At 34.5% G+C, this 21,802-nt stretch overlaps 2 protein-coding genes, 1 long non-coding RNA gene and 1 pseudogene across 5 annotated transcripts; 2 read left to right on the plus strand and 2 right to left on the minus strand.

Moving 5' to 3' along the window:
* Positions 1-229: 229 nt before the first annotated feature.
* Positions 230-4,977, plus strand: LOC106447643 (pentatricopeptide repeat-containing protein At5g55840-like). Of its 3 annotated transcripts, none has more exons than XM_013889616.3 (5): positions 230-505; positions 599-3,907; positions 4,003-4,106; positions 4,202-4,386; positions 4,507-4,977. In XM_013889616.3, the coding sequence occupies exons 1-2, from the start codon at positions 340-342 to the stop codon at positions 3,826-3,828; spliced, it is 3,396 nt and encodes a 1,131-aa protein (XP_013745070.1). In that variant the 5' UTR covers positions 230-339; the 3' UTR covers positions 3,829-3,907; positions 4,003-4,106; positions 4,202-4,386; positions 4,507-4,977. The 3 variants fall into 3 exon arrangements, with proteins under 3 accessions (XP_013745070.1, XP_048624613.1, XP_013745069.1); XM_048768656.1 differs by having other exon boundaries at positions 232-505; positions 599-3,915; positions 4,202-4,407; positions 4,507-4,904; XM_013889615.3 differs by having other exon boundaries at positions 232-505; positions 599-3,915; positions 4,507-4,904.
* A 2,052-nt stretch (positions 4,978-7,029) lies between these two features.
* LOC111204012 lies at positions 7,030-8,551 on the minus strand. Its single transcript, XR_002656430.2, has 2 exons — positions 7,794-8,551; positions 7,030-7,419 (listed from the first exon to the last, which is right to left on the minus strand). It is a non-coding gene; the product is annotated as an uncharacterized LOC111204012 (long non-coding RNA).
* A 3-nt stretch (positions 8,552-8,554) lies between these two features.
* LOC125592938 lies at positions 8,555-17,867 on the minus strand (annotated as a pseudogene).
* A 2,266-nt stretch (positions 17,868-20,133) lies between these two features.
* Positions 20,134-21,773, plus strand: LOC106447645 (protein NOI4-like). The gene is made up of 3 exons (XM_013889617.3): positions 20,134-20,372; positions 21,100-21,297; positions 21,376-21,773. The coding sequence occupies exons 1-3, from the start codon at positions 20,367-20,369 to the stop codon at positions 21,418-21,420; spliced, it is 249 nt and encodes an 82-aa protein (XP_013745071.1). The 5' UTR covers positions 20,134-20,366; the 3' UTR covers positions 21,421-21,773.
* Positions 21,774-21,802: the final 29 nt, after the last annotated feature.

A 21,802-nucleotide genomic window follows, 5' to 3' on the forward strand; every position in this document is an offset into this window, starting at 1 on the left:
CAAGCCAGGCGTGAGACTCGGAAGTTGCTTTCACCTAATTGAACAAGCCAACACTTTTAAGTTGTCATCGACATCTCACCTACTCTACGCTCCTGCCGTTTAATCTCAACCGTTCGTTAACACCAAATCCTTTTAGGTCAAATTAACCCACGTGTTTAGTATACAACCTTGGGACTATACCAAAAAGCCCATTTAATACAAAACGGGCCTTTATAACTTTGGCCCAACTACGTTTCCAGCTTTTGCCACCGGCGGGGGCGAAAAACACAGGCGAAGGAAGGAAGGAAGGAAGGAAGGAGAAACATTTTTAACTGAACTGACCGGTAAGAAGAATCAGCCATGTCCGGTTGCTCGAGCTTATTTTCTCACAAAAACGAAGCAATCTCTCTATTGCGTCTCGGTTCTTCAATACTCGGATGTTTCTCCCGAGTAGGGTTTTCTTCCGGCGTCGTAAAACAGTCCAAACGAGATGATTATGCTTCTCACGAACCATTTGGTGTCACTGGTGAGTTTCTTTTGCTGAATTCTCAATATTTTCCTGAATATTTTTGATGGGTTTTGCTAAAGATTTGAACTTTTTGGGTTTCTACGGAAACAGGGTTTGATATGGAGAAGAGCATATACAACATTCTTACAATCGACCGTTGGGAATCTCTAAACCATATGGATTACAGACAGGCTCGTCTTAGACCAGTTCACGGGAAGCTAGCCTTGAAGTTTCTCAAATGGGTGGTCAAGCAACCCGGTCTGGAGCCTGACCATCTCCTTCAACTGTTTTGTATCACTACGCATATACTTGTCAGAGCTAGAATGTACGACCCTGCAAGGCACATCTTGAAGGAGCTGTCTTGGATGGGTGACAAACCAAGCTTTGTGTTTACTGCTTTGATGACCACGTACAGGCTATGCAACTCAAACCCTGCTGTTTTCGACATCTTGATTCGTGTGTATATGAGAGAAGGAAGGATTCAAGATTCTCTAGAGATATTTCGTTTGATGGGTCTTTACGGGTTCAACCCTTCTGTTTATACCTGTAACGCAATGCTAGGTTCCATTGTAAAGAGTGATGGGGATTTGTCAGTCTGGCCTTTCTTGAAGGAAATGCTCAAGAGGAAGATTTGTCCCGACGTGGCTACCTTCAATATCCTAATCAATGCGCTCTGTGCTGAAGCGAACTTTAAAAAGTCGCGTTATCTCATGGAAAAGATGGAGAAGAGTGGTTATCCCCCAACTATAGTTACGTACAACACTGTGCTCCATTGGTATTGCAAAAAGGGGAGATTTAAAGCTGCTATAGAGCTTATAGATCACATGAAGTCCAAAGGGGTTGACGCTGATGTGTGTACATATAATATGATTATCAACGATTTGTGCAGAAACAGTAGAAGTGCCAAAGGCTATTTGTTACTGAGGAAAATGAGGAAGAGGATGATTTACCCCAACGAAGTCACGTACAACACGCTGATTAATGGTTTTTCTAATGAAGGAAAGGTTCTCATTGCTCGTCAACTTTTGGATGAGATGTTAGCCTTTGGACTTTCCCCGAATCATGTTACTTTCAATGCTTTGACTGATGGATACATTAGTGAGGGAAACTTTAAAGAGGCTCTGAAGATGTTTTATATGATGGAAGCACAAGGCCTTATCCCTACTGAAGTCAGCTATGGTGTACTTTTAGATGGGTTGTGCAAGCATGCGGAGTTTGATCTAGCGAGAGGCTTTTACATGAGAATGAAGAGAAAAGGGATCTCTGTTGGGCGAATAACATACACTGGAATGATTGATGGGTTATGCAAGAATGGGTTATTAGATGAAGCTGTTAAGATGCTTAACGAAATGAGCAGAGATGGTGTTGATCCTGATATCGTCACATACTCAGCACTTATAAATGGATTTTGCAAGGTGGGGAGGTTTAGAACTGTTAAGGAGATAGTCTGCAGAGTTTACCGAGCTGGTCTTAGTCCAAATGGCATCATATACTCAACGCTGATATACAATTACTGCATGATGGGATGCTTAAAGGAAGCTTTAAGAATTTATGAAGCTATGATCCTTGAGGGCGATACTCCAGACCATTTCACGTTCAACGTACTCGTCTCTTCTCTATGTAAAGCTGGTAAAGTGGGCGAGGCGGAAGAGTTTATGCGTTGCATGACCAGTGGTGGCATTCTTCCTAACGCAGTTAGCTTTGATTGCCTTATCAACGGGTATGGAAGCTCCGGTGAAGCGCTAAAAGCGTTCTCTATATTTGATGAGATGACCAAAGTAGGCCACCACCCAACGTTCTTCACATATGGTGGTCTTCTCAAGGGATTATGCAAAGGTGGGCATTTGAAAGAGGCGGAGAAGTTTCTGAGAAGCCTCCATGATGTTCCTGCAGCTGTTGACACTGTAATGTACAACACACTACTCACTGCAATGTGTAAATCAGGGAACTTGGACAAGGCTGTCTCTCTATTTGGCGAGATGGTTCAGCGAAGCGTTCTGCCTGACAGTTATACGTATACCAGTCTAATCTCTGGGTTGTGTAAGAAGGGGAAGACTGTTATTGCCACACTCTTTGCTAAGGAAGCTGAGGCTCGAGGTAATTTACTTCCCAACGAGGTGATGTATACATGTTTTGTGGATGGTATGTTCAAAGCTGGTCAGTGGGAAGCTGCTTTTCATTTCCGGGAGCAAATGGAGAAGCTTGGCCTTGCCCCTGATGCTGTCACAACAAATGTAATGATTGACGGTTACTCAAGGATGGGGAAAATAGAGAAGACTAATGACTTGCTTTCTGAAATTGGACCTAATCTGATTACCTACAATATCCTCTTGCATGGGTATTCAAAGAGGAAAGACATAGCAACGACCTTTAAGCTGTATACATCCATGATACTGGACGGCGTTTTACCTGACAAGCTCACATGCCATTCTCTTATCCTCGGGATCTGTGAGTCCAACGCGTTGGAGATTGGTCTTAAAACCTTGAAAGCGTTCATATGCCGAGGTTCTGAAGTTGATAGGCGTACGTTCAACATGCTAATCTCCAAATGTTGTGCAAACGGAGAGATCAGCAAGGCTTTTGATCTAGTTAACGTCATGAACTTACTGGGAATCTCTCTTGACAAAACTACTTATGACGCCGTTGTAAGCGTCCTCAACAGAAACCACAGATTCCAGGAATCTCGCATGGTTCTGCACGCAATGTCGAAGCAAGGTTTATCTCCTGATTGTACCAAATACATTGGTCTGCTTAACGGTCTTTGTAGGGTGGGAGATATAAAGACTGCGTTTATGCTGAAAGATGAGATGATAGCGCATAAGACATGTCCGGCTAATGTAGCTGAGAGTGCAATGGTGAGAGCGCTTGCAAAATGCGGCAAGGCGGAAGAAGCTACCCTGCTTCTTCGTTCCATGCTGAAAAAGAAGCTGGTTCCGACTATTGCTAGTTTCACTACTCTAATGCACATGTTTTGCAAGAACGGGGACGTTACAGAGGCTTTGGAATTGAGAGTTGTTGTGAAAAACTGTGGCCTGAAGCTTGATCTCGTGTCGTACAATGTATTGATTAGTGGACTTTGTGCTAAAGGTGATATGGTAGCTGCGTTTAAGCTCTATGAAGAGATGAAGCAAGATGGGTTCTTAGCTAATGCGACTACTTACAAAGCTCTCGTCAGTGGGATACTTTCCCTAGGTACCGCATTCTCAGGGATAGATATTATCATTGAGGATTTACTTGCAAGAGGATTCATAACATCCTTGAGCTCGTCTCAAGATTCAAACACAACCTTGACAATGGTCATGGAGAAGCTGAAGGCTTTGCAGTCTCACAAGAAGGGATAAACATCAGAACAATCTTTAAATAGTAAAACATATGATCCTTTTCATTAGCGCTATGCATATCTCGAGGATCTGATTCTCTGTAAGACGGTTCGTTCTACATCCTTATGTTTATTACTCTTCCGTTGCTTATGTATTTCCCTAAGGCTCTCATGTATTTTGTTTTCTGCTTACCAGGTGAAATTGCAGTTTATCACCGTGAGCTGAAGAGCTGGATGTGCAGAGTAATTGTTCCGCAGAGAAACCAGCTAAAAAGTTCCCTGAGCTTTGTCTAATTTTCGGTATGAATCTTTACGTTATTGTTCACTTGTCTGAGTAGTAGCAATTGAGTATGCAATCATAGTTATACTTTTGTTTTCTCTTGGTTCATTGACAGTTCTTGATGTGAGTGCCAACCAGTTCCAGAAGCTCAGGCACTTGAACTTGTGCTGTTATGCAGAACAAGACAAGCAAGACAGTGAAGGGTCGAACATCATTGGCCCTTTTTCTCTGACAAATACAACTCAAAACCATGTAACAAAAAAAATCAGAAGTCTTAATTGAGCTTTCTTTAAACTCCAGGTGAGTTTCTTTAAACTCCAGGTGTGTTTATAACCGCTGTCTTTACTCCACTTGTGTTAAAGATCTTTATTTGCTTGGTATTTCTTGAACCTTTTTTGGTTTTTGTTATTCTCTTTGCAGAGCCGAAAGAGGAACAAACTCTGAATAATAGCTGGAACTGTGGTGGCAATTCATGTGCTAACTTTACCTGTAAATCAGTCTGGACTCATTCAGATAATGAATCAAATTGGATAATGGGTGTAATGAAATGCAGAAACCATGGTAGAAGCAAAAGGTTATTCTCCGTCTGTGTTCTTTGAGGAATCTTTTGGTGAATATATTGTCGGAATAGAGACAGAGAGAGGAACTGGTTTGTTGTGTTAGGATGGTGTCCTAATGGATCTTGATGCAGACAGAATCTAACAGTTCGTCAGATTGCATAACTGGATTTGTTCCATTGTGCAGTACCACTCGTGAGCCTGTAACACAAATATTATTTATTAATATTAGCATTATTAATATTAATATTAATATTAGCATATGCTTATCAATCCATAGATTGTCCGTTAGTCTTCTAACAATGTTTATGACATTCATATCAATTTGCGTTTATATCAAATATTGTACAGAAATTGGTTGCAACCCTTCAGGAATAAACAAAGGAACGTACGTATGCATGTCACAACTTTTACTAAACACAATTATAAAAATATACCAAATACTGTATAGTTTATTGTTATAGCTTATGTGACTAAAGCGGTACAAGAAACCTAAAGCTAGTGGATTAAGTGGTAGCTGATTGATGGCGGATGAAAGCGCGGGTTATTTTGGATGATACACAAATTTTGATATGAAATAGTATTTAGTGATATTGTACATTATTATGTTAGAAAGTCGTATTATATCGAAGAGAATTTTAAAATTTGTATAATTTATGAATTAGTTTACATGTTCGACTTTTGTATGAATCCAGGGCAAAGTACCTATTGGGTAGTATTTGGACCCGTAAGTTTCTATCGAGTCCAGGTCCTATTTGAGACTCAATCGAGTATCCAAAGTATCCAAAATAGTTTTTACTTATTAGGTATATTTTAATATTTTGAATATGTTTTTGAAATTACGGATAATTTTTAATTTTCAAGTTTAGATTTTTGTTATAGTTTTGGGTTTTAGGTAAAATTTCATTTAAAAAAAATCGCATTCTGATAAAAATTTACGTATTTTTTTGGTTTTCGGATCAGATTTTGAGGTAAAATTTTAGGTCTTTTTTAGATACTTTAATATTTTTGGATAATCGTTTGAGTTTTCGGGTATGTTTTCATGTCAAGTATCTTTTGGGTTTTCGTGTACTTTTTAGATTTTTTTGGTATTTTAAATCTTTTCGGGTTTAAAATATTAGAACCGATCGGACCCACTATGTACCCAAAAGTTAGAGTTATTTACATGTATTTGAATTATGGATTCGGACCTGAAAGAAACCAACCTAGACCCCAAACCAAATGTTTTCAAATACCTAATTAGGTCCAAATGTCTAGGACTTTAAGGATCTATACCCCAAATGAACCGATCTGTTCCAAATCCGAATATTCGATGCTTATATTTCTTATATTTTATGTGCATTTTATAATAGTTATATTTCTTATATTTTGTGAGAATCGAGATGAATTATCAGATTTTTGGCTAATTTAAAAGTATAGATTTATAGGGTTTTAAATAGTTTCTAAACTTATATTAAATAACCAAATTTTATTATAAATATTTTTAGTTTTAGTTAATTTTCGTACCTATTCCCCAAAATTTTTAGATTAATGATTTTACTATTATGATTTTGTTTTCATATCATGTGCTTTGTTATTGTGCTTCTTTCTTTAAACTCTAAGAAATAATGTAATATCATAAGTACATATGTTATAACAGAAATCAATTAGTTTCGTGAGCTGCTATTTAATATTAGATTAATTATTGTTTGGCCGTACTGTTTGTTTTAAATCGATTAGTAACAACAATTAACAGAATTAACTTAGTGTGTTCCTTATAAATAGGAGTAGAGATATTTTGATTGATTAAAGCAAATATTAAATAAAACATATTATTAATGAGTGGGTCCATCAACTTTATATAAGTAGATTTTTTAAAAATCATTCTCTTTTAATAGTATAGATACAATAGGAAAATTTGTCTTAAGTATATTTTCTGCCAAAAATCTAACCCATCTTTGTTGATTAACGAATTCTTCTTTATACATTTTAAAATAAATATAATGTAAAAATCCAAGTAAATCTCCGCCTATCAAATATTTTAAATTCCATAATAAATTTATGCATCTATTTGTTATGACTGAGTCAATATATTTGAATGTAAATATAGTATGACCTGCAATAATGAATTTTTCGTATTTGACAATTGTTGATAAGTATTTTATGCAAATCTAGAAAATGATTTAGTATAATACTTAAATGTTTTGAACTAATTATTTGACTTAGATATTTATAATGAATAAAATGGTATAAAAGCGATTTGGATATTTTAAAGTTGTTAGGTTGAAAGTAGAAAATATATTACATAATGGATAAACTTCATGTTTTACACATGTATATATAATATAATTAATAAATTTAATAATGAAAAGATATACACATTATAAAATAGTTTTGAATCTATCAATACGTAAGCATGAATATAATCGAATATAGGAGCTACATAAGGAGCTAAATAACTGAGAAATTGAAAAATCTCTAAAGATAAAATTGTAGTTCAAATAAAAAGAGCATTATAAGCATCTTCAAAGGTAGGATACAAAACTCCATTAACAGTTCGTATATCTGTGTAGCTGGTTGATACTTTGTTCTTGTTTAAAAGAAAACTCAGATAAAACAATTCGCTTGTGTTGGAGTTATTTTCATGGTTAATCATTGTTTTCTCTTTGTTCTTACTATTAACTTCCATCCAATCTTGATATTGCGAAGTTTGATTTGCCTTTGTTGAAACATCACCTAAATCATCAGCTTCATGTGTAGCTTCTATGTCATCTTTTTCATATTTTTTTCTCTCCATCTATAGCAAATATGATTAACATAAAGTTATAAATTATAATGGACAAAAACACATAAGAAAATTTGAAATCCAAATCAATATTATTATTACTTAGAAAATGTAATAATGATTAAAGTGCACATGGGTAACTTTCTATTATCTACAAAATAGACACACATATCATATATATATCACCGTCTTAAAAAATCATTTATATACATGAGATAGGTAGTAAATGTTTTGTCTATAATATTTAAAACTTTAAAACACATTTAAGATAACATTATAAGTTAGAGTTATTATTTTCAATGTCTTGATGATGTTTGATATTCTTTACAGGATTGTATTATTATGTATAACAGTTTAATTCAGATTGGAGGTAGAAGAACTATCACCTTGGAAGATAATTGAAGAAAAAAATTTCACTTTCTCGCTAACAATTTGAAAATCTGACCTTTGAATACTGGTAGATATTGATGATTGAAGACGAATGAATTGAAGAGATTTTCAATGTTAGAGTATTAAATGGTTTTACAAATAACTGAGAAAAGAGTAGATTAATTTATAGGAGATGAAGAAAATAAGTAAATATTTAAATCAATGTAGCTTAAAACTTGAATGAGAAAAATTAGGAAATTGTTAGTTTATATTTAGACTCCAGAAAAAAGGATATAACAAAGAAAACTTCAAAACCAACTAATTTTCTATAATAATCTGTCCATATAATTTTTTAATAAAAACATTTGGGGTATTTTGTTTTTATTGTTTTTTTGTCACAGAAAAGGTTGTAGTTTATATTTTTACATGGAAATTGATTTGTATATTTGTGTTTGGAAAGTTTAAACAATAGTAATAGCATTGTTTAAACTATAATAACATTTTTTTATGTCAACAAAAAACCTAAATACATAGATCCTGACAATATAAGGCCTTATATTTGCAGTTTCTAGTGAATCAAAAACTTGATTTGATTTTATTTATGATTTTTTCAATTACAGGCCCAAGGCCCAACTTTAAAAAATCTCCGACAATACTCGTTTGACCTTTCGTGTTTCATTCTAGAAAGATTCCAGCTTGAAACGAACACTGCTTCTCTCTCTCTCTAATACCACCAAAAGGATCGTGTCTCAAACTCATGGATCTTTAAAATTCTTCTCCAACCCGTTCAGGTACTTGTAATATCCTTCGTTTTCTTGTTAAAGTATAGATTCTGGGATATGTTCTCTAATTTTGAGCTGAATCTAATAGTTTGCGTAAATTAAAGTCTTTGTTTACAGTAGTTAGAAGATGTGACTTAAGAGGACTCCGTTTATTCCAATGATCGATCTTACCGAAGCTGGTCATTGTAGAGCTATTATATGTGTCTGAATTATATTTGAAGGGAGCCAAGTTCGATCTACTTAATCGAGAAAGGCAGAAAGCATCATTGGCTATTCTCTGTCCAGCTGTGTGACAAAGAAACTCAATTAGTGTCTCATCACCGATGATTCATCTCAAACTAAATCAGAAAAGCTTCATTTCCGATCTGTAAGTTAACTTTTAAAGCTTTGTTCTTCTACTTAATCAGGATAAATTATGGAAATTAAAAAACTAAATGAGGTGGAATAAGGGCTTGTCTTAACCTTTTCATAAATATTTTGGTTGAAAGTGAAAAGTGCTTTTGAGTAATCTTGGTCCCATCTTTGTTTCAGTAGTTGGAAGTAATGATGATTGGTGAAACATGAAGGTGATCTTGACTCTTCTCATTTATAAACACGAAGGTGATCATATCTCTTCTAGTAATAGTATTGATGTTTTGTGATATTGCCTTAAGCTTCTTATATTTTATGTCTTAGTTGTAAATGTTACAGTAGTTTTACAGTAAATAAAATAACTAAATATTATCTGCTGTAGTGTTCGATGTAATGAAACTCTTGTATTTATTCTTCAGGACGAAATAACTAAAAGAAGAATGAGCAAATGGAGCAAAGGAAATCAATCAAACCGTTCTCAAAATAACCTTAAGTATTGGCATTTCAAGTAAGTCTCTCTAAACAACTTTGAAAAGGAAGAACAGGTTTAGAATTGTGGAACATAAATTAGGATTGGTAGAACGAACGGAATACAAATGTTAAATGTCTGATGTATGTCTACTTGTGTTATTTCTTGCTTGACTCCTTTAGACAAACCTTAGCAAGAGTTCTTACGTATAAGTGTTTTGCTTTAATGTATTTCTGCTGTGTTGTTACTTGCTAGATTAAATTTCTTATATAGACATTTAGTTCAAACGTTTCCAAATAAGTTCAGAGTCTGAAAGTAAAAGCAGTAAGTTTTACAAGTCAAAACACACAGCAAAATAAAAATTACAATTAGAGATTCTGAAAAATCTCTTTGAAAACAACATTCTTTGTCTCCTTCTTAGGCTTTCCTTCCTCGTCAACAATTAAAATCTTCAATCCCTTCTTGGATGTAACCCTGGAGACAGCTACATATAGTTGTCCATGAGAGAATACATCTCTTGGAAGATACAAACCAACATGAGATAGTGATTGACCCTGACTCTTATTAATTGTAATAGCAAATGCAACTGCAATAGGGAGCTGCCTCCTCCTCATCTTGAAAGGCAATTTCTTATCTGATGGTGTTATAGAAATTCTAGGAATGACCACAGTTTTTCCCACCTTTTCTCCTGTAATCACTTTCGCCTTTACCATTAAATCATCCATCTCTGTAATCTGGAGTCTAGTGCCATTCATCAGTCCGTTTGTATGATCGATGTTTCTAAGCAGCATAACCGGACAGCCGACTTTCAAACGAATGCTATGATTTGGAAGACCAGAAGCCTTGATGGTGTTTAAAAAATCGGGAGTGAGAGCTTGGTCATTAAATGAGAATCGATCAGAAGCATCAATGGAGTCAGAGCTTAAGTAAATTCTTTCTTCTCCTGCATGTTACAAACTCCAATATGAAATCCAGTTGCAGAAAACAATTGCAAAAGCCAAAAAATTTCACCAAAAAAATACTGTACCTGGTAGTTTATCCAACATGTGCTGGTTAATCTTGTTGACATCCTCATTCGTAGGACACAAAATTGCTCTTTCTTGAAAAAACTTTGGCTCTTTATTCTGCTGTAAAGAAACAACATCACCATTCACTGCTCTGCTAATTGATTCTATTGGATCATCTCCATCAGTAATAAGAAACTCTTCTGGAATATTGATTACTATTTCTCCATCATTCTCTTCACCAATTTTTCCATCCCCAACATCTAAAATCCACTCTGAGAATTTCTTTAATTCCTTTGCATCTTCAGCATATAGGTTTTCAGAAAGTAGCCTCATATTCTTTGTCAGTTTCATCACTTTGACATGCTTCCATAAATATGAGGAATTAAGAGAATCCAGTACTATTTCTGCTCTTCCAGCACCATGTATGACATGTAATACTTGTCTAAAATCACCTCCAAATACAACTACTTTCCCACCAAAAGGTCTCCTGTCCTTGTTCCCCAAAATGTCTTTCATACTCCTATCCAAAGATTCAAAACAGCGCCTGCTCATCATTGGGGCTTCATCCCAAATGATTAGAGAAGCTGCTTTTACCAGATTAGCCTGATCACTACCTGGAATGAGTGTGCAAGTGGAAAACTCATCTGGGTTTATCGGTATTCCAAACCTAGAATGTGCTGTCCTTCCTCCTTGTAGCAATAGAGAAGCTATCCCACTTGATGCAGTGTTCAAACATATTTCTCCTTTGTATCTGATTGCTGCAGACAACAATTTCCAGAGGAAGGTTTTACCAGTTCCACCAAATCCATAAACAAAGAACACACCTCCTTTTTCATTTGCTACTGCATCAACAATCTCGTCATAGATCTTCCTTTGCTCCTCTGTTAGTTTGACAATGTCTCTGTCATGCTCGGCTTTCATCTTCTCCCTATCATAACTCAGCTCATCTAAAATCAACACATTGTCATTCCCACCAATGTCTGGAGCTGGCTTTGGCATATATTCCCATTGATCTAAAGAAAATCCATTGCTCTTTAAAATCTTCTCAATCTCTAGAAGAGCAAACTGTTTTTTTTTTCATCATCACTTAAACAGAGATCTACAAAGAAGTAAAACAACAAACAAATTAGACATATAATGTTCCTTTTAGAATGTTGTTTTATCAGTGTAAATAGAGTTATGTTCAAACCTGGTCTGTTTAGTAGCTTTCTCCGTTTATACTCTATATCATCACATAGTAACTCCCATGTATTCTCCCAAACAACTTCTGGCTCTGACAAACTACCAGACATGAGTATTATAACAAAAGCATGCCGCATATGTCCTGCTGATTCAGTGAAACTCGCCCTCACAAGATCATCAATATATTCTTGATCGTCATCTAGTAAGCCCCTCGCGTAGCACGTCTTCTTATATGTAGGATACACAACATTGTTGAATGTTCGAATCTCCTCAAAACATGTTGGACCTCTAACTATGTTTAGCAAAACACGCAAATAGAAAGCTTCTTCAATTTTCCTTGGGGCATAATTGATCCTACCAATACTGAATCCTTTCTTTCTATCGTGGAACTTTCTCTCATTCTTATTCCACGTGAACTTAGTTGGGATTTCTGCAAACGTTAGCTTTCTGGCAACATCACTCACCTTGCACAAGTCAAACCATGCTGTGAACATAGTATTTTCAATAAGCTTGCGACTGGTCACTTTGTCATAAGTGTCATCATCTTTGAAAATAATAATCTGCTTTCCTGGTAAGTGCCACTGCAGTCGCTCAACTGGGACTGATCGATAGTGAATAGGGAACTTAAAAGTCCTCCATGACCCTTCACATGCAGAAACATATCTGAAAATTTAAGAAATCAAAATTAGTTCAGTAGCTGATGACATTTAGAAGTCAACAATAGCAGAAAAAGACCAAATAGAAATTAACCTGCAGTTGAAGAAATTTTTGATCTCATTTTCCTTTTCAACTTTTACTGTTCCATCAGTCCCAACCTTTTGTTTAGCTGGTCCTTTTTCTGGTGGCTCAACAGTAACAGTGACACGATCTTGACCTTTATTAATATACTTGAATAAGTATTTAATAGAACCAGTCTGATTACACCATTCCACATTTATATGGGCTCGATAACGAAGGGATAATTCCTTATTATACGGTATAACATATCTGTTGTCGCAGTTGAAGCCATTTTTCTCTACAAAGCAACCAGGCATTTCACGCCTTCTATAAACTGGAAAGCCATCTTTGTTCACTACCGTTTTCTCAACATGATCTTTAGGATACAGCTTTGAACATTTGCCATTTTCCATGCATGGTGACTTCATATTAACTGCCACACAAGGACCATGAATCATCATATCCTTTACCACTTCAAACAACTCTGGTTCTTTTTCCTTATCTGGTATTTCTGCGGAGATGATCTTGTCAATGTCATCTGTTGTAGGAAATTTGGATTTCGGATGCATGAATATCAGAATATGAGCATGTGGTAGGCCACGTTTCTGAAATTCAACAGTGTACATTGCTGCAATAGAAAAAGAGAACGACATTAGTTACTATAGAAAATATCATATTATATCAGAATAAAACACCCATGTAATACCAACTCACATGCCACTGTCTTTCCAAGAAGCTCTTTTATCTGTTAAATCATACATAAGCGAATCCAATTTACACTTAAATATCCTGCAGAGAATATCGGGTCTGTCATCAGGACTGAGTTTGCGTGGCTGAAGATACCTGGTGATTTCAGGCCATTTAGGATTGCATGTAAAGGTTATAAACAGATCTGGAAACCCGAAATATTTGCAGATCGCCATTGCATCTAGATACATATTCTTCATGTATCTTGGTCCTCCAACAAATGTGGCTGGTAACAAAAACCGACTGCCTTGATCATGCATATCTATCTTCCCATCATTTTCAGACTGCTGAATAGAGTCAAAGCTATCTGATCTAAGGCTTTTCTGGTTCATCCTCAGATAGCACAAGCGGTTAGACTCTATAGTTGTAAAAGCATCAACCAAAAACTGTTGGAATAGCCTTTTAGAGTGCAGAAGTGTATGACTTTCCCCATCTCTCTCCTGAATCCGAAATGCATACCACTGTCTCATACTAATATTTTTCCTCTTCAGTTTTGTTGTAGCATCTGTAGGTCTTTTTTTAATCCCAAGTCTGAAACCATCCTCACCATATGTAAATATAAGAGGATATTGAAGAGCTAGGTAGGAAGGATGTATTTCACTTATTCGTTTCAGCCATCCTGTTCGCTTCTCTTCCAAAACAATATCTCTTTTATCTATTTCCAAATTGAAATCACCTGGAATTAATGCAGCCACCTCAGATGCAGTAGGAGTATCATATGTCCTCTCGTCTTTCTCGCGACTGCTGACAATCCGCATATGGAAAGTAGTCTCTGGATTAGTATTAAACATATCCCTTGCTGAGCGGAATTGATGCACATATGGATTAACTTCGTTTAGCATCTCAACTATCTTCTGAATGACTTGTTTTCTCAAACTCTCTTTTTTAGCCTTATCAGCAGATTTCTTGTATTTACTGGTTAACAATGACAATGTACACATTCTTAGAATATCAAATAATATAGAAACATAGGCTATCTCGCAGTACTTATTTATTTAATAACATACCCTATGATGGCGGCTCTGTTTTCAATTTCGTTTTCAGTGTCAACAATGTAAAGCTGAGAAAACTTGGCTTCTTCTCCATCTGGTGGCTTCAAACTACCCATTAAGTGATAGTTTTCTCCTTGAAGCTGAAACATTTTTGGTCCACGTCCTTGCGGAACACATCTATCCACTTTACCCCCAAGAGATGTAAAAGAAAAAACCATATTAATCTGCCTGATATTATCCCGAAAATATCTGCTCATATCATCATCTCCATGAAGCAATCTTTTCAAGACCTCCGGTGATTCCTTTAGTATTGGTAACTGAACTTGACCTAGTCCACAACACATAGAAAATTTTGGTTTCTTGATCTTCCTTTTCTTTTCAATGCGTTCACCATACCACATTTTCGCACCACAGTAGTCACAAATGTAAGTAGGATCACCCTCATCTAAATACTCTGTTAAAAATTAAAATTTAATCAGTGTTTGTTAAAAAGGTTATATTGAAATACAAAAACGAAAAAAATTATTATTACCTGTAGTATTTGATTTTGATTCTGATGGTAAAGTAGATGAAGATTCACCTTGGTTGAACGTTGATTTGGATTCATTCACCGGAGAAACAATATCTTCGAACATGGTTTTAAATAATTCAGCCATAGTCAAAATCCTAGACCTTTGTTCATCTGGTACAGAACTTCTTCCAGTATTTTTTTCAGTGTTACCAGTAGCTACTTCATACGAATCACTATCTTCACTACTAACATCATAACTCTGATCACTATAATCGTCACCCTCCTCTGTATATTAATAAAAAACAGTATCATATATATGGTTGATATGTTTGTTTGAAAAAACTGTGACAATGCATACCATGTTCATCCTCTGTGTTGTTATGTTGACTTGTTGTCCACACTTTTGAATTTTGCTGCTTTGCAATGTCTGCCTTTGAGAAGGCTGGTAATAGATTAGTAGGTTGAATTTTGAGACATGAACTCCTTCTTGAAATGATGTTCGAGAACTGAGCAGACTTGTTGTTATAATCACCTCCTCATCAAAACGATTAAAGGAAATAACAATATCATTTGTCATAACTAAACCAAATGGTTATTTAAGTTAATTTTTTTTAAAAAAAATTGACCCAGCTTACCATTACCTCTAAATCTCTTAGAACACTGAGGCTGCTTTCCTTTAGGTTTGTCTGTAAGTGTAAACACAACAAAATAGAATGAATCAAATGCACTTAAATTGATTAGTCACTGACTACAAACCAGACAAACAGTAACACATAAAACTGTAATGGGTTAAGAAAAATCACCATAGTTTTGATTTCTTGAACTTAAGACATTTGATGGATGAGTAAAACGCTGACTACTCCTTGATAGTGATAATGTCGGAGTTAAATTTGAAACATCTTTCAGCACTGAACGATTTCCAATATCGGATTTTGTCCCATCAGACGATTGAGAATCTGATGGCGTTGGAGTTATAGGTTGATGATTTGGTTTCCTCTTCCGTGTATCAGATTCTTTGTTCTTCATGTTTGGTTTTGGTTACTGCTACCGGAGATGTTAGTTTTCATTGAAATCTCAAATAACCATCCTTATTATGTAAAGAGTGTTAGGGTTGCTTTATATGATCGTGGGTTAGCTTCCAGAAAATAAATTTAAAACACCTTGCGTTTAAATTAACTTGCTTACGATGTGTATCATATAAGTCGATATATTTGTATTAATTTGAAAAGATAGATACAATATTTATCCACTTATGTTTGATTAATTTTCATATTTTTTATTTGAATCAATCTCATAAATATAAAAATAACTAAACTTGTATATTTATGTTCTAATAATACACCGCCCATAATTGAAATGGAATAAATTAGAACAATACACAACTTGTAATATATTATTGGAAATTATAAATATTGGGGTTTAATTTTTTTATTATTAATTTATTATTATTAATTTATTATTATTAATTTATTATTATTATTTTTATTTTAATTATTATGTTATTAAGGTTTAACTATAAACGTTAGTTTAGACTTTAGTCTTACAATATTTTTAGAGTTTTTAAGCAGACATAAAAAGACGTAAATAACACTGCATTGGTAATCAAAGTTCAAATAAAACCAAACACTTGCAAAGAACAAACTTACTGGAAACAGAAAACAACAAACTTACTGGAAACAGAAAACGACAAACATAAATCATAATGAAAACATAAAAACAGAAAACGACAAACACAAAGCACAATTCCACACTTCCTTAGCCACTTTTGTTCGAGTTTCACTGCTGCTTGAGACCTTTTTCTTTTTTCACAAACACTCTGGTGCAATGTTTCTTTGATGACGAAGTGAGTTCAGTTGGGTCGTTGGTTATGGCAATTTCATTGCGTTTAGATGATGGCGTTGTTACAGAGTCCTCGTTGACTTCACTTCCCATCAATAGAAATGAACCCTACAATATAAACTCAGTTATCAAATAGTTGCGGTCCTTAAATTAAAATTTAAATTTTATATATGAATAAGACAAAAGATACCTGTTCACCACTATACTTTGTAGTTTCAGTTTCAGATGGAGTACCCGATTCTGTGACACCAGCAGTCAATAGCATACTTAGTTCACTCCATACTTTACCAACCTTAAAACTCCCACTTTTGCTTGTATGATTGTCTTTCTCAATGAAAACTCCAAACATGAAAGTTTTACCAACCAAAGAAGTAATAGCTTCAGGAAATGAATCAATATCTTCTAGCTGTATAATGAATGTAGAGTTACATAATAAATTACTTGCATCTGTAAAATAAATGTAGTTATAATTAATAGTTTATGAAATAGAGTATACCTCATCAAATGAACCATCGAGAAGGTTGAGAGCAGTCTCAGGCACAATTCCTTGTGCAGTCCAGTCCAATAACATGAGGGTAGCTTCTTCAGTACCATCCTTAACCTTCACATGAATCTTGAACCTACATAATATAATAAACATAATCAAATTACGTATGCAAATTTTTTGACTATTCATAAACTGTGTTTTGTAAAGTAAACTTACTTTGGGGAGACATCTGTAACTTTATGGTTGCAACCTTCACACCACCAAACATGAGATTTAGTCTCTTTTCCGTTGATTGTTTTGACTGAAGTTGAAAACGGAAGAACCTTTTTTCCCAGGCAAGCATTGCATCCGAAAAAGTACCATCCCCAATCCTTATCAATTGCATAGATTGTGCTAATGATTCTGCATTGCCCAATCTACATTTATAATATATACAAATTAGTGTTTGACAAATAAATCACTACTATAACATATATTAAATCGATAAATATAACCTGAGATGATGCAAGAAGCTCTGCAATGTCTTTCTGAGGGAAAAGCAACCACTTATCACGTCTTAATTCCCTCTCAATTTTATCTTTTTCAGATTGAAATGTTGTCAAAGCTTTGGACGGTTCAACCCTGTAAAAACATAAATTAACATAGATTCGTCATAATATTCCTTGAGCTTTATCTAATTTATTAATCTGTTTTCAAAACCTTTTCATAAACTCATCTGTCTCCTTTATTGGTGGGTTGAAAACGACCTGAGATGCATCAAACGCATTGGATATCTGAACCTGGTCTGCATATTATCAATAGTAATAAAAAATCAGTAACGCTCTTATTCAAGAAAAATAATAAACACTGTATTATTTTATATAAAAAGAAAATGATATGAGATTACTTCGATAGGTCCCGATTTTAGCGAAACGTATTAGGCATACAACAATTTCTTCTTCAGATTGTTGGCTGAAACTGTGTATTGCTTCAGCAAACTTTCCCCAAAGGCAGCAAGGTATCTTTTGATCACTGTTGAAAACATATATTAATAGCTTAAAAAATATATGATATAAGAAATACATAAATTAATATATTACTTGATGTCTCTCAAGCTGAACTCGATTTTCTTTCTTTCTTTACCGTGACACTGCACAGTTTCCAGATCTCCCAACTCAAACACTTGTCCAATAACATTTGATATTGTACACATCATATGTAAGATTCGTAAAACACTTTAGAAAAATATAGAAGTAAAAATTTGTATGAATGTATTAAACTAACCAATTAAGTTGGTTGTATCAAGTTTTCCACTTTGAATGCTTTCAAAGTCAACCAAACTAAGGAACATTTTTTCCTCTTGCAGTGTTGAAGGAGTAATGTCAGTGGTGGGAATGAAGACAATCTTGTATTGGTGATTTGTAGTCTTGTAACTACCGCCATTATTAGTCACCAAGAAATTGTCAATGTTTCTCCAAGCACCAACAGGTACTTTTTTCTCCAAACGATCAAAGTATGTCTTCTTACATGATGCATGAATCTTGTTACCCTTCAATATAATAAGAATAAACGGATTAGATAAAAATTTAAAATATAGATGTATTTAGGAATCATTTGTTTCCGCAACAATAAATAAGAGACCATGATTTAGAAAGGTGTTTGCCATTTAGATGTAGTTACGAATAGTGAGAACAAAATAACAGAAAGAATCATAAGAAAGTTTAGAGACGTACATATGCATCAGAGAAAACGATTTCCAAGGTTTCTCCTGAAAGAGGTGTGAACTGCTTCCAAGTACGAAGGACCTTAACTTGTAGATGCCATGAAGTTATGTACGGACGAACTTGATTGACAAAGCTGAGTTCCATAATTGCAGTGCAGTTTCTGTAAAGATTGAAAGTGTGGTGGAGTTATGTGTAGACTGCAATATTTATAAGTGCAGTTTCTGTAAAGATGGAAGGTGTGGAGATTTTTCCGGAAATATAGTAGTGGTGATGTTACGTGATTAAATGAATAAAATACTCAGAAAAGTATTTATGTTCTATCTTTTCAGAAATCATGGGTTTTTTTATTTAATTATTATTTAGGAAATTGTAGTGTTTGTATTTATAATCTGGGTTATAATATTTTCGTATAATGATGTGGAAAATTCACTGAATCATATGGTGACGTAAAGAACTTGAGCAATTTCACATTTTTTTAATTAGATTGTATTAAAAAAGTTTGACGTAAAGAACTTGACAAATTTCACATTTTTTAATTTTTTTAAAAATTTTATGAACTTGAGCAATTTCACAATGCAAGGAAAAACAGCTTTTTTATTGTTATTTCTGCTTATTTGGTAGTAGAAAATCGTGGAAATATAGTGGGTAAGAAACCAACCACGTTCTTTTTATAAAAATGAAAAAGGCAATTAGAAAAAAAAAACTGTTTTTTAAACGGACATCACGTAACTGTGTGATATATTTGAATTGTATAATACGATACAATTATGTAAAAGTTGGTTTTTTAAAAAAGGAAGGTCCAGTGGCAAAAAAAAGTAATATACCAGGTAGTAATAGGGGTAAAAGATAGGAATGATCCTGAATTAATAATATTGATTTTGTCAAAATAACAATCGTTGTTAGGAACAAAAAAATTATTTACTCATTTCCATTAAAATTAACATAAAGTAATCATATTTTATCAACACAAATAGTTCAGTTGATAAATTCTAACAATGAACAGCTAGTGGATTAAGTGGTAGCTGATTGATGGCGGATGGATGACATTTTAGAGTATAATTTTGTCAAAATAACAATCGTTGTTAGGAACAAAAAAATTATTTACTCATTTCCATTAAAATTAACATAAAGTAATCATATTTTATCAACACAAATAGTCCAGTTGATAAATTCTACTACAATGAACAACTAGTGTCATTATTTTGACAAAATCATTTCAGAAATCTTGTAAAACTGATGTTTATATAAAAAAAGGATTAGCCTATTGATTTTCTTCTTTGGCAAATATGATTATAATCTTTCTCAAAAGAAATGAAATATGCTAATAATCCATATAATTTTGAAAATTTGTATATAAGATAAGAAGTATAATTACGAATAAAAGATTATTGAAAATTAAAAGATACGGAACAAAACAGTGCCAGCAAATCACTTGCTAGTGCATCGGTCTGAACCAACATATATGCTCAAAATTAACAGCCGTTAGAGCCAGCTAATCTTTCCGTTTAAGAAACCTAAAGACGTCGCGTCACTGGGATTAACTCCGTTTATATAAAAAGAGAAAGAGAGAAGAAGAAGGAAACAAAAGTATAGAAAGAAAGAAAAAGATCTGAAAAAATCAGAAAGAGAGAGAGAGAAAAAGGAAAAGGAAAAGGAAAAGTCTCTCTCTTTTTTTTTTTTCTTCTCCCAGATTCTCTCTCACTTTCATTGGTTTTCTCGGCGGCTCCATCTCCTTTCTTTTTTTCTCAGAATCGTTCGGTTCCATCTTTCTTGGGATAAATCTTCCTCCTCTCTGCAGACGCCATGTCGGTACGTTTAACATCTCTATCTGCAGATTTGATATTATGATTTTGATGAGCTTTTGTCTTGTTGCTGGTAATCCTTGTACTGGATCTCGGTTTTTTACTTCTAAAGTTTCGATCTTTGGCTTCTATTCAATCTGAATTTGATTGATTTAAGCTCAGATTCATGCACTGATTTCTCTTTTAGCTTAGATGTTGATGGGTTCTGATTTTGGATTTGAGATCAATTACGGTGAAGTTGGTTTTTGTAATTCTCCCAGATTAGTTCTGGACATGTGAATATTGCATGTGACATGTTTTCTTAGGGACAGGCAATTATGGTGTATAATGTTGGCTAGAAAATGGAAACTTTGATTAGTTTGGGCTATTACTACACAAACCTTTTTCCTCATCTTTGATGGTATAACTGGTTTCATTACTTCACCCCTTGTTCCGTATGTGCTTTTTTTTTTCGGTTTATCTTTGGTCTCTTCTCTTTTGTGTTTGCTCCCCACCTGAGACTTGCTTACAATCGAAAAATGCTAACTAGTAATCCTTTATCAATGAATGTTGTTCTTCTTTTTCAAGAGTTTAGAGTTTACTCTCAATGTAGAAATGTCATGCACTTGAACAACATGTGAATATACGTTAACAGTTCATCTGACTGGGTCAAAAGGGATTGAGTTTGAGATTTTTAACTTATTTTTCTTGATGTTTTGGTTTCTCACCATTGTGTGTTTCACCACATGGAACAGGACAAAGGTCGTCCCTTGCCGAAGTTTGGAGAATGGGATGTGAATGACCCAGCATCAGCTGAAGGTTTCACGGTGATATTCAACAAAGCCAGGGATGAGAAAAAGACTGGTGGCAAACCCGGATCACCCGGTAAATCCTCTGATGGTCATGCTAAGTCCGGAGGAGGAGGAGGAGGAGATCCTAGTAAACCTCATCCTGTAAGTTTCTTCCTCTTCTTTGTCAGTCTTCTCTTTATCGATCCATCGTCACACAAAATACTGTCTCTTTGGTTTCAGAAAAAATGGCTCTGCTGCATGCAATCTCCGGCTGTGGACTCTTGATTGGCACAAAGATGGATTTGTTTGCTGCACAACAAAAGTGGAGTAACATTGCTTAGACATCTAAAGCAATGTTCTTTTTTATGTTTTATTGTCTTTCTTGAAGTACCCACAACAACAACAACAACAAAAGTTTCTAAGATGAGTTTGGAGCCACCACCCCCTTTAGTATCACGATTATGATTCCTTCTTCTTCTTTGAAGTTGTTTGTTCTTCTATATAAAATGCTGTAAAATCGTGTTGTCACTTTTATTGGAAAACCAGAAAGGAAAAGAAAAAAAAAACATAGTAAAATTGTGTATGTAATAATTCTCATGGGTCGTTTTTGGGTTTTAATTTTATGGTGTCTTTTTCCTTGTGTTTTGCTTTTTTAGTACATCAAATC

Source organism: Brassica napus, chromosome C9, assembly GCF_020379485.1.
Source record: "Brassica napus cultivar Da-Ae chromosome C9, Da-Ae, whole genome shotgun sequence".
NCBI classification, from domain to species: domain Eukaryota; kingdom Viridiplantae; phylum Streptophyta; class Magnoliopsida; order Brassicales; family Brassicaceae; genus Brassica; species Brassica napus.

Excerpts from the sequence above, each read along its gene's own strand:
- LOC106447643 (XM_013889616.3), top strand. The coding sequence starts at position 340 with ATGTCCGGTTGCTCGAGCTTATTTTCTCACAAAAACGAAGCAATCTCT. Across the intron at positions 506-598 it reads CGAACCATTTGGTGTCACTG|GGTTTGATATGGAGAAGAGC; the intron begins GTGAGTTTCTTT and ends CTACGGAAACAG.
- LOC106447645 (XM_013889617.3), top strand. Across the intron at positions 21,298-21,375 it reads ATCCTAGTAAACCTCATCCT|AAAAAATGGCTCTGCTGCAT; the intron begins GTAAGTTTCTTC and ends CTTTGGTTTCAG.